The sequence below is a fragment of the Micropterus dolomieu genome, linkage group LG07, assembly GCF_021292245.1.
Source record: "Micropterus dolomieu isolate WLL.071019.BEF.003 ecotype Adirondacks linkage group LG07, ASM2129224v1, whole genome shotgun sequence".
In the NCBI taxonomy this organism is placed as follows: Eukaryota; Metazoa; Chordata; class Actinopteri; order Centrarchiformes; family Centrarchidae; genus Micropterus; species Micropterus dolomieu.
The window spans coordinates 26,128,890-26,141,926 of NC_060156.1; the positions used below are offsets into that span (position 1 = coordinate 26,128,890).

The 13,037-nt window shown below is 39.9% G+C and overlaps 1 protein-coding gene across 1 annotated transcript in view; it reads right to left on the bottom strand.

Moving 5' to 3' along the window:
• The window catches only part of kcnh3 (potassium voltage-gated channel, subfamily H (eag-related), member 3), a 155,126-nt gene that overhangs the window by 24,582 nt on the left and 117,507 nt on the right, over positions 1–13,037 (bottom strand). The window contains exons 8-10 of the mRNA XM_046053471.1: positions 10,318–10,692; positions 6,452–6,651; positions 5,857–6,106 (exon numbers count right to left, since the gene is read on the bottom strand). Of these exons, the coding sequence (XP_045909427.1) occupies positions 5,857–6,106; positions 6,452–6,651; positions 10,318–10,692 (825 nt within the window). The remainder of the gene's footprint in view (positions 1–5,856; positions 6,107–6,451; positions 6,652–10,317; positions 10,693–13,037) is intronic.

The window sequence follows — 13,037 nt, forward strand, 5'->3', positions numbered from 1 at the left end:
AATAAATGTGTCTTTAGTCTGCATTTGAAGGCATCAACAGAATCAGAAGAGCGCATAGATGGTGGAAGGTCATTCCACAACCTAGGGGCAACAGCCTGAAAAGATCGGTCACCTCTAGTACGGTAGCGAGTGCGTGGAACCGTCAGCAGGTTCTGATCCACAGACCTCAGAGCACGCACAGGGGTATAACGCTGAATCAGGTCACTAATATAGGGTGGAGCCTGGCCATGTAAAGCTCTGAAAACTAAAACCAAAATTTTAAAATTTATCCTATAAGACACTGGTAGCCAATGAAGTTCTTTTAGGATTGGTGATATGTGAGACCTCCTATTAGTACGTGTTAAAATTCTGGCTGCAGAGTTTTGTACTAATTGCAGTCGAGAGAGCTCCTTCTGGTTTAGGCATAAAAATAAACTATTACAATAGTCTAACCGCGACGACACAAAGGCGTGAATGATTAGCTCCAAATCATTTCTTGAAACTATATTTCTAAGTTTTGAGATTTTCCTTAATTGAAAGAAGCAGTTTCTCGTCAGCTGCTTGCAGTGCTGCACTAACGACATGTTAGTTAATTATTAATTAGTTAATGTTAGCACAATAAGATGATAAATATTATAATTTCTATGGAAGATTTTATTGGACTTTAATATTTGTAACCCACAGAAAGCAATCCACAAATGTGTACTATGATGCGCAAATATTTCACACCGATATCCTCCTTTTCAGTCCAGCTGTCGTCACCCTGACTATGAGTGAGACAGAGGCAAAGAACTAGAGCGGGAAGGTCAGTTAACATACACTTGTAAATTCAGCTAATGACTCTAAGGATGACCTGCCTTATCTTTCCTGTTACCTAAATTAAGCCCCCTGAGAAATATTCTTCATAAATGTTGTAAGCATCACAAACAAAATTTCATTCCCCGTTTCACTGACGCTTTACCTACTCACATATTACAGTTCATAAATAAATTTGTTTTGTGAAGCGACAACGGTGTGAACGGTGTGGTTAAGGTTTGGCTAGGTTTAGGCACAAAAATTACTTGGTTAGATTTAGAGAAAGATAATGGACAAGCAGACTTTGTTGCTCTATAAAATGTCACCTGACATTCCTTTTACATTCGTATGGCTGCTAGAAGGCTTTGTCACTTGACAGTAAAATGTTCTTTTCGGGCACTTGCTCAAATGGCTGATGCTGTCATTTTCCTTCCTGCAGCTGTCACGTCAAATAGACCAACAAGGAATAAAGAAGAACAAAAGGAAAGTAAATAAACCCCAGAGCCTTTTTAATTATAATAGAGTAATCCAAGTGTGACTTGTATTAAGGTATACAGAAGACATGTAATGTGATACTGGTAGTGATACTAGTCGCTGTGGTAAAAGCTTCTGTGCAGAGCATGACTCTCTGGTTTTTTCCTCCCACACACTGTCTGCAAATCCGTCCTGTTTAATATTAGGCTTCACTGGAACACAACTCCGCCTTCACATCCCCAGAGACCAATGTGAGCGAGGACATATGATCACACCATTTTACAAATGCCAGTGGGCACATAAACACACACACATTTCCCTCACACAGTTACATGAAATCAAAACTCATTCTCACTGCGTTATCGTCTGTGCGCAATGCCCCTGTTGCCATCTATTCCAACTGATGAGCTGCACGCGCACACTCACATTTTACACACTTTTATACAAGTTCACACTGTTTATTTCATTTTTAAACACTTAAGACAAAATGTTTCTTTTTGTGAATCTCACCATTTGTGGGCAGACACTGTATGCTTTTTAGTAATCTTGCGGTTGCGTTAACTCAGACTACACGTTTTGTGTGCCGTCTCTGCACAGACGAACCGGACAATCCACTGTTCACAACGTGGGAGTTCACACTGAATGTAAACATGAAAACCCCCCATCGGATTTGTTCACTGTAAATTTGAATTACAGTTTTTCAAAACAAGATATCCTAGTCCTCAGAAATGTTTAAAAAAGGAGAAAGGTAGCGTGATTTTGAGAGTTCTACTTTGAATAGAAACCAGAAAGAGAAAAGAGATGAACGTGGACCCATAAATGACTGCGAAATTATGAACTAAAAGGTCTGTTATGCCCTCAGGTTTACAGTTTTAGCCACAACAGGCAAACTATAACTCCAAGTTCTTGTTAACTTTCACAGAGGAGCAAAAGCATCCTGACTGGAAACATCACCAACTGGCATGGGATGTGCATGGTCCAGGACAGGACAACTCTGCCGTGGGTGATTGAAACCGCTCAGAAGATCATTGGTACCCATCTCCAGAGCATCAGTGAGGTGAAGTGCCTGTAGAGCCCAAAGGATACTAAAGGACAGTACCCACTCTGCTGCCGTCTGGCAAGAGATACAGAAGTATCTGCTGTTGCACCACCAGACTACAGAGCAGCTTCTTCCCGCAGACTGAGACTCATCTAAATTCATCCTCAGCACTGATTCTATGATAGTTTTAATTTTATCATGGCAGAAGGTGGAAAAAGCATTTTTGTTGGCAGAGCCAGCAAACGAAAGGGATCAAGACATTTTTCCTTCACATTTCATCACATTTGTTTTAGAAAATTCATGTTTTAGTTTGTTTTAATGCTACCAGAGTCTCTCTTATTTTGGTAATGATTGAGGTAATATTTCAAACCACAATCACACTGCTAAGACTTCATATTGGCATGTGCCAAGTTACAACAAACATCACTGCAAGCCGCCCACAAATCATCTACTTCACCCAGAACAGAGTACTAATTACAGCAGCTGGCTGCCAGTGAAGAAATATAACAAAAACAAATATTTTGAACAACTCCAATGACGGCTCATACAACAACACTGATCATATGTTTTCCAAGACAGCTTGTTGCTCTCCAGGAGATGTTATTTTGGTATATTTTCAAGACGTTCATGATTTAAAATGTTTTGTGTGTGAACCCTGATAGCTGCATTTACTGTTAAACTTAAATACTGTGTACATGACTTGTTCTTGGATAATATGCTGTATTTTACTCACACAGCCATAAACCGAAAGACAAAATCATTCAGATGCACACTCATGGTGTAATTAAAGTAAACTTACATACAGTTAAAGGTCCAGTGTGTAATATTTAGGAGGATCTATTGACAGAAATTCAATATAATTCCTAAGTATGTTTTCAGTGCCGTATAAAGACCTTATGTTTTTATTACCTTAGAATGAGCCATTTCTATCTACATACCCCGCGGGTCCTCTTACATGGACATCGCCATGTTGTACCGCCATGTTTCTACAGTAGCCCAAGCAGACACACTTCCCTACAGAGCGTGTTTCCTCACTACGTTGAATACGCACGAAGAAAGACAACCAGTAACGTTAGTAGTAGTAGTAGTAGTAGTCGTCTGGTTTATTAGAAGTGAAATTTGGAAAAACAGAAGACCACTAGAGCGTGTCGGCCACCGTAGCTTCCCCTGTGCACTTGCAAAAGGATGGCTGAGCGATGACTGATGGTGCATTCCTGTAGTGTCGGAATAATCTGAATATTTTTTACCTCCTTAAACCTTTATTGCAAAAGGAGAAATAAAGTGTACATGGGAGATAAAGAAGCATACAGAACTTTGATTTGTGCAAAATCAAGTATTGCAAATACATATTTTGCAAACATGTCATTTGTATTATGTTTATAACAGTTAGTTTGCTGTGCATGTAGAGTGAACTAGATCGAGATGTCTGCGAGTTGTTTAAACGCCATATAAAGCTATTCCAACACATCTTTGTAGTAACGTCCATGTTGATTCCAACTTGAGAGCATTTGAACACACACTGCAGTGGGAAGAACGACTTCACAGCTCAGGAAATGGGACCATCCGAGGCGCACGTGAATGCACCGTGAGATACCACTACAACTTACACGCTGAACCTTTAAATACTCAAGTGGTGAGCCCAATATTTGACAACCAAACTGTGGAGCTATGCTCTCACCACAGCAGTGTTTGGGAACAGCACTTCCCAGAGATCACTCAGTCAGCAGCATCAACACAAACGTAACGTCAAGCTTGAAGGTTCATAGCTGATTTTGGAAATAGAAGTAAATCCTGCGCAAAGTGTACTTCCTGGAAATTTTCTGAAACTTTCAGTCACATCTTGCAACCTTCATCTAGTTAGTTAGATGGAGGCTCTTTAGTTCAAGCTCTGGAACTTTTCCAGTCAGTGGAATTGTGCTGACAAATCTTTGGTTGAAACCAATACCCTTTTCCTCCAGATTTCCTCTGATGAAGTATGAGTTTCTGTAGGTGGCAAGCTTTCCCTCCTTTGTCTATCTCCATTGTTCCTAAATTGTCTTATCTATTACTGGGAGAGTCTTTTGTGAATTGTTTAGAAGGTGAGCTGTTCATCTGAGTAGCAAAACAAATGTGACTGACAATCTAGGTTCTGAATATTGCATATTTGTCACTGTGAAAACTACTACAGAGTTGAGAATGTGAAGGCGATCCCTGTGATCTGCAGAATGCATATGATGCCTGGGGAGCAAACATGCTTTTCAGGGCTTTTATGGTTCTCATTTATTCGTACTATCTGCAGCACAAACAAGGGACAGGAGAGTCCAGCTGCCTACAAACATCAACATTCATTTGTCTCTCTTTCAATGTCTATATGTGATGCCATATGTGAGGTCTGATAGCAAGACTTCCTACATCTCTATTTGCACTAGATAGCTCAATGGCTCAACACTGTGTGAAGCATAGAGTCTGTGTGTGTGTGTGTGTGTGTGTGTGTGTGTGTGTGTCAAGCATGGTGATAACTCTTTAAAGCAGCAGAGCACAAACAACAGCTCTTTATCAGCTCTCTCTCAGCCCTGCCTTCCCTGTTGTTTGAGTGATACACACAAACACACACACAGACACACACACACACACACACCTGTTGTGTCTTTTCCTGCCTCCTCCTTTCCTACGTCTCCCTCATCAACCAAATTTCCACTCAAATCCACATCAAGTTGTTCTTCAGGTCTGATTGGATGAAACCAGCTGTGAAATCATTTTAACTGTGATCACTGAACTAAGAGATGATCTCTCTACTTTTCCTCTCCAACGTCCATATTCCATTAACAGCATTTGATATCAAACAGTAACATATATACCTGGTTCTTGTCAGTTTTCTTCAAATTCTCACCTTCATTAACTATGCAACACATTGTCCCGCAGATCACGATCATCCTACATCCTCTCATTAAGTCTTAGTTTGAAAGGTAATTGTCTACCGAAGCCATGGGGGTATTGTATTGTTTTCATCCAATTCATCCAAAACACACATTTACACATAATTTCCTTCAAACAATAGACCACCCTTGTTGCATTTTAGTCTAATTAGGTAATCAGCATGTCTTTCGTAAAGCTCCATTTGTTCAGCTGAAGCTATTTTGTTATCAGTTTTTGCTCCTGTCTCTTCATTCATTTGAAAATTTGGTGAATCAAACAGGAACATAACTTGAATATTGAAGGAAAAACAAAAGTTGAAGGAAGTGTGTTGTTGGAGTTATTTCAGATTTCAGAAGACCCACAAACCTGAAATAAAAAGGTATTGTATATATAAACACAGTAGGGGCACATAAATAGAAAAAGAAAGCAAAATAGCTGAACAAGCACATGCTCTCTGCTTTAACACGTACTACCCAGTATGCCAATATCTCTCAAGTATCTACTTTTCCAAATAGCTGCTTGTGTCCCTATAAAGACTCTTTTATCTGGGTCCCCTGCACTCTGACCTATATCACTGTATACATTCCAGTGTTAGCCAAAGTTAAAAGTTCCATAACAAGTACATGACCGTGTTCTTGTCTATCTGTAGCCATCATCCTGTTTCTCCGACTTACCCAGTATGGCCAGCACAGTGTTGTCTTTCAGGACCTCCATGGAGCCCGAGCAGACGAAGTAGATGGCCTGCAGGGCGTCTCCCTGCCTGATGAGGAACTCGCCTGGAGCGCAGAAGGAGGTCTTGATAATGAGCGAGAGGGAGCGCAGGCAGCCCCTGCTGGCCGACTCAAACAGGGGCAGCTGGAGCAGCTCCTTGTTCAGGTGCATGGCGATGTCGGCCCTCAGCTCGTCTGGGAAGTCTTTCAGTAGCTGTAAAGTGAGACAGGGTTCACATTTAACAGGTGTTCTTTCGAAAGACTTGGCTGCATCAACTCAAAAGCAGGCTTCCAACAGCCTTTCACAAAACTCCACCACCTTTAATTACCTGAACTAAATACATTTAGCACAAAAGATTTGAATCTTTTGTGTGTAAAGACAGTAATCAAAGACAAAGTAAACATACAGTTCACACTCTTGATAAGGTATGAAAGGACAATACACAAACTTAATTAGGATCTATTTATGAAATCAATATAAAGGGTGCAATACTCACTCATTCATATCCTTCTGTATTACATGTGTATTGAAGTGAATATACGTCTGCTCTCTCCTCACCTCATTAACGTCTATTCCGTTGTTGACCGACCAGGTAGTCTGGAAACACTCCAGCATGCGCTGCTCCAAGGCCTTGGGCAGCCGATGGACCCTGATGAAGTCCTTCAGGTCCTTGGTGCGGGTGTGGTAGAGCGAGCGCCGTGAGTACATCCTCTGGATGATGGCCGTCACATTACCAAACACCACTGCATGCATCAGTGCTAGAGACAGAGGAAAGGTTGTGTGTATGCGGTATGACACAGATTTAATGACAGTGAGTATGACAATGACTAATGAGTTATTTGATTGGCTTTTATCTAGAATGGCCTTCAGAAGATTTCCATAATGCTTCTGCACAGCAAAAAGCTTTATAGGACGTCCTTATAAGCCTCAAGAAGTTAAAAAGCAGAGGGCTTAAATTGACTTAGCTGTTCTGAAACCACTGTAAAGTACTGCCTCAAGTGGATTACTGCTTTCAGAAAAAATCTGTAACACTACTGAAATAACAATGTTGAATGAATCTTTTATTTCTACTGAACAAAATAACTACATTATTATTCTAAAACAGCTCTAATCCTGGTATGAGCAGTTAGTCTTGGTGTGGGTGTGGTATTAATATTTACTAAACACTTCAACAGTCACAGTCAGGTTTGCTTTGAATGTGAACACAGCTAAAAAGCTCCCACCCAGTGAGGAAACAGTGACTGGATCTATTTTTATAATTTACTTTGCTGAGTGGGCTGCATAGCAGTTTCTCTCCCTAAATTTAATTCTTGCCCAAGTAGAAAAGCTGCTGAAGCAGCGTTCAGACCACAGGACACTTACACAGTCCACTGACACCCAAACTAATGGCATTATTTTAGGATGACTGCTCGTTCAGGCAGGGTGACCCAACTCACATTTTGGAAATCTGTAAAATGTATACGTTTCTGTCAGTTACAGCTCAAGGGCACACACTGCTTCAACAAAGCTCGCCACTAGAGAACTCTAAACTCAGTATGAGGATAAAAAACAGAGAGAATAATGAAGCTGTAGTTTTCTCTCTCTCCTGTTCTCTCTCTGTTCTGCTTAGCTTGCTCTGCTTTGACGGAGAACTGTGCACACATCGCTGTGAGTTATTAAAAATCAATGCAACACAAAAACACCCAAATTTAATTAAAGAATGAGAATAGCTTTAGTTTCTGTTTTTCTTATTGTTAACAAATCCCATGAAAAGACCAAACCAGCCACATGTTTATCCATCTCTCGACACTTCTGACTCCCTTTCTCTGTCTGTGGCCACAAGCAAGGTTCCTACTGAAGATGTAAATCTTTAAAAATGGGTCCAAATATACAGTTTCATTTTCAAGGTCCACTAAATTCCTTAAACAGATGGACACTGAATTTTTAGCAAATGTTATTTAATGAGCAGTAAATAGCATATCTGTTAGAAACTATTTCACCAGTGGGTTAGTTTTACGACACCATGACGGTGTATGTGGGACTGAAAACAGCTGGATTATTGGCTAATAACAGACATCCAGTATTAGTGTTGTAACAGGCAGAGCACAAATTTTAGGCGTATTAGTACCTTGCACTGGAAAACAGCACTTTCGTTATTATTTCATCCAACTTATGTCAAGCACAGAGAGTAGTCTGAAGTGTTACCAATGAGATTTTACCTATAAACTGTGTGTGTGTGTGTGTGTGTGTGTGTGTGTGTGTGTGTGTGTGTGTGTGCCATGTAGATAATGTGGAAACTAAATCTTTTCATTGTCACACGTGAGCTCACATAACTGAATGTGGGCAGTTGTAGTTAAAGGTACGGTTTTATCCACCAGAGAATAAATGTAAGTCAATACTTTGAAGTGGGTTTCTGTATGTGTGTGTGTGTGTGTGTGGTCATTTTCAGACCACTTAATGTGCACTGAGGCCTGAGACATCCCCACACATTATTGTGTCCTCTGACCATATATCTCGACATTTCTCTCACCAAATAACCCTATCATTCCCTCCCCTTCTTTCTTCTTTTATTACTTTCTTCCTGAACATTCAGCTCTCTTCATTATGGATGTGAATCAGCACAAAAACCATCAGAAATCATAGCTGAAACATGCATTACTGGGCTCTATAGATCCAACACATATGTGATCTTTTTGTAAAGCAAAAACAGATACTATATCTATCACAAGTATTATTATTATGTCATAAAGCTGTCAAAATATAAATTCAATTCATTAAAATAAGGCAAAAGGGCTGTTTTACAACTTAATCCCCATAAATGTTAAATCTGAGCACTTCAGGACAGTTAAGAGGACTGTAAAAAGTGTATAGGGAACTACTTTTCGGTGACTAGAGACACTCATTGATGTGTCACAAGAGGTCACCCTTCACAAATTTTTAATTCCGGCTGCAGTAATGTGCTTTATAGTTTCCCCACAGGTCTAGTTAATCACATCAGAGAGCAAACTCAAAGCTCATCATCTCTGCATTTGTATGTTTGTGTATCATTGTTGGTGTTATTTGAGTGTTTAAAGACAAGGGAAATAAAGCATTAGGCTTCATAGTGCTTTTATCCTTGTAACTCCAGTTCAGAGTTTAATTATCAAATAAAATGTGTTATACAATATTTAGCGTCAAAGTAATATCAATAGGGACTTCAGTTGATTGTACTAATGTGTTGCCATGTTTGGAAAGCTAATAGTCAGTCAGGTCTGCAGAGTGAGAAAGACAAGAGTTGAATGTTGAATCTTTTTTCTCCCATGAGTTATTTGACCTTCACTGGACTAACTAAACACTCAGCGTTTCTTAGGAACACTGGCTGAGCTTGCACAGTGTGCATGTCGAGTGACGTAACAGTCCTTTGGGTCCATTTGATGATCATGTCTAGACTGCCCGAGGTTGAGTCAGAGAAGGGAAATTAGCATACACATTTATTTAATCCCTTTTGAAGATTTTGTATCCGTGGGTGTTTGTTTGAAGGTGACACACCGCTTGCTGCCTCCACTTGAGGGTTAAAAAAAACCCTGAGCTCTAACAGAAAAAACCCTCTGTACATGTGTAGCTAAATATGTGTGTATTGGACACGAAAATGCATCTATTGCTTTATTCAATAAATTGTATGGATATTTGCTGATGTTTATGTTTATTGCCTTTGTTCCATCTTAGCCTTTTCAAAACAAAACTGTTTCAAATAAATGCACCAGAACCCACTTTTAAAAAAGTTTTAGCTTTGCTTGAATAAAACAGCATTATTGAAAGGTACTGAGGTTATTTGCTAGGTCTTGGCCAGTACGAGGTCATATTCTAGAGAATGTAATCATCAGAGTTTTGAAGAATTTGAGCAATGTGCCTTTTTCCATCAAACTGGAAAGCAAGGTTGCATAAATCTATAACTTTGCTTTTTTTAATAGTAGAAAATGTGAGATATTTTTAATAAGCTTTTGGATTCACACAGAATTACTCACAGTGATAGACAGTCATTGCTATTGTTCATGAGGTTGAAAATGTTCAAAACGTGTCTTGCAAAACTAAGTTTTTAAATAAAATCTGTATTCACCAAAAACAACTTAATTGTTTATTGACTCCTGGCCTAACTTTACACCAAGTTCCACTAAAATAGTTCTTGAATCAAGAAAGTGGGACTAATGACAGTGAAAAGTGAATTGATGGTTTTGCATACAAGTGTGTGTGTACATTCATTTCGACACCAATATGAAAAAGGACCAATTAAAAAAAAATAGGGTTCAGCTGCATGTTAATGTCTCACTGGCACCAGATAATGAGCTGAGTGAGTACTTAAGACTGAGAGCTTCTCGCCCTGAGAGGAAACACTCAGGATGCATACAAAGTGGAAGAACTGAGACAAACTAAGGGCATTAACTAAAACACTCACACATGTTTCTCACCTCCTATGAGCATGGTGCAGATGGAGAAGATCTTCTCTGAGTCCGTGTTGGCTGACACATTTCCAAATCCCACACTGGTGAGACTGCTCAGAGCAAAGTAGAGTGACGTCACGTAGCTGCTGCGCATTGACGGGCCGCCGCCCAGCCACGCAAGGCTCCCACCCCCGGTGCCCGTCCCCGACATGGCCTCACCTCCAGACATGTTTCCGTAATATTGGCTGGAGTTCAAGGAGCCGTGCCCTCCGACCTCTGACCCCGACACGTTCCACTGACTGCTGTTTGCAGGGTGGCTGCTGACCGTGGCGGGGACCAGCGTTGTCAGAGGGGACAGGAAGTAGGGGCTACCAAGGCGCTTGGCCAGCTCATGGAGCCAACCTAAGAGAGAGAGAGACAGAGAAATTCACTTTATATAACTATTACAAGGTACAACAATTCAACACTGACACATCTTTTTCAGATACCTGAGATAAACGAAATAGATATTATAATTTCACAACCTATCAAAAGCACAAAACTAGAATTTCATCAGCTCCCGCTCTACACAAAATTCATGCTAAAGCTCTGCCTTTAGGAAACAGGCATCTACAGGTGGAAAGCAACCAAGTACACTTACTTAAGTACCATTTTGGGTCACTTATGCTTTACTTTGTTTCTTTACTTTATACTTTTACTCCATTACATATCTGAGGGAAATATGGTATTTTTTACTCCTCATTTATGTAACTAGGAGCTATCGTTACTTTGATTTCAAATACAAAACATATTAACTCACAAAACATGGTCCATTATTATAGATAAAATGCCCTGACTAACCACACAGGTTTTTTCAGTTATGTGACTGATTAGACCTGCTCATGTTGGATCTAATGCAAAGCTCTGCTTGATAACATTGTATCTAGTTTTGCAACAAAAGTAACACACTGTTGCACAAGATTTGTGTGCCCCAAATGTTATTTTGTGCGTTTAAGGTTTCATAATCTTTCAGGACCTTGGGGGCTCCATAATTTATGCTCTAAAAAGGGTCCATTATGCATAATGTGTACTGTAAGCATGTTGTATTTCTATTTTTACTTAAGTAAAGGATCTAAGTACTTCTTCCACCCCTGTAGGCATCTACAACTTCAGTCCCTGCAGGACCTGCGCTGGATTGTGGGGCTCACACCAGTGACTTACCGTGTTCTGCTCATCTGTATTGCCAATTTAGCGAACTGAGACGTTCAGTTATCTAGAACACGTACCTCCTTCTATCAAACAGGTATTTTAGACAAAAAAAATAACAAATCAAATGAAAACCATCCCCTCAGACTCAGAAACCATGACTACAAAAGTGCCAACATGCCTCCTTATCTAGATAAAGACACAAAATGTGCAAATGTTTTATTTTGTGAACAAAAAAGACACTATGTGACTTGATCCCGGCTTGCTGTTTTAAAGAGACAGAGGATTCAAGTTAATTTAGATCAATTCAGCTTTAGAGGGAGGAAAGAAGGAAGGAAGAAAGGAAGAGGGGAATGGACCAAGGAAGGAAGAAAGGTGGAGAAAGGGTAGAAAGTAGGAAGTGAAGGAAGAAGGATAAATTATTGAAAAACAGTGTTTGTGAGTGGATGAGTGGTGAAACCCAGGTGAACCACAAACTGCAGAATCAGAAAAATAGAGGTAGCAAGGGAGGGAATATGAATAATACAATATGGATGAATCCACTCATTGATCTCCAGCATCACACACTTCAGAAAGCTTTGACCGTGTGTGTGTGTGTGTGTGTAAGATAGCTCTCAGACAGTAAGACCAGCCAGCCAGCATAAATAAGAAGTGACAACTGAGCTGTGAGCAAAATCCTAGTCAAGCAGCTAAACCAACAACATTAGAGGATTTAACACCTGAGTAATTTCCTAATTACTTTGTCATTAGCACAACTTAACCTCCGCAATCCTGAGGAAATGTGGACCCGACAAAGACATTTTACTGCATGTGGCAAAGTATAAAACTTAAAGTACAAAGATTTTTTTTATCTTGCCAATGCATAAGGGAATGTGGAGCAAATAACACGTTATGTAGGATCACGCTACAATAAGTTTTGCATCACTGAAGACATATAATGTAACTAAGTACATTTACTCAAGTCCTGTACTTAAAATTTAGAGGTATCAGTACTTTACTCAAGTATTTCCATTTCATGCTACTTAATACTTCTACAATTCCACATTTTGGAGGTAAATATTGTACTTTTCACTCCACTACATTTATTTGATAACATTAGTTGCCACTGTAGTTACTTTGTACATTCAGATTATTAATACAAAATACACTCACCTAAAGGATTATTAGGAACACCATACTAATACTGTGTTTGACCCCCTTTCGCCTTCAGAACTGCCTTAATTCTACGTGGCATTGATTCAACAAGGTGCTGAAAGCATTCTTTAGAAATGTTGGCCCATATTGATAGGATAGCATCTTGCAGTTGATGGAGATTTGTGGGATGGACATCCAGGGCACGAAGCTCCCGTTCCACCACATCCCAAAGATGCTCTATTGGGTTGAGATCTGGTGACTGTGGGGGCCATTTTAGTACAGTGAACTCATTGTCATGTTCAAGAAACCAATTTGAAATGATTCGAGCTTTGTGACATGGTGCATTATCCTGCTGGAAGTAGCCATCAGAGGATGGGTACATGGTGGCCATAAAGGGATGGACATGGTCAGAAACAATGCTCAGGTAG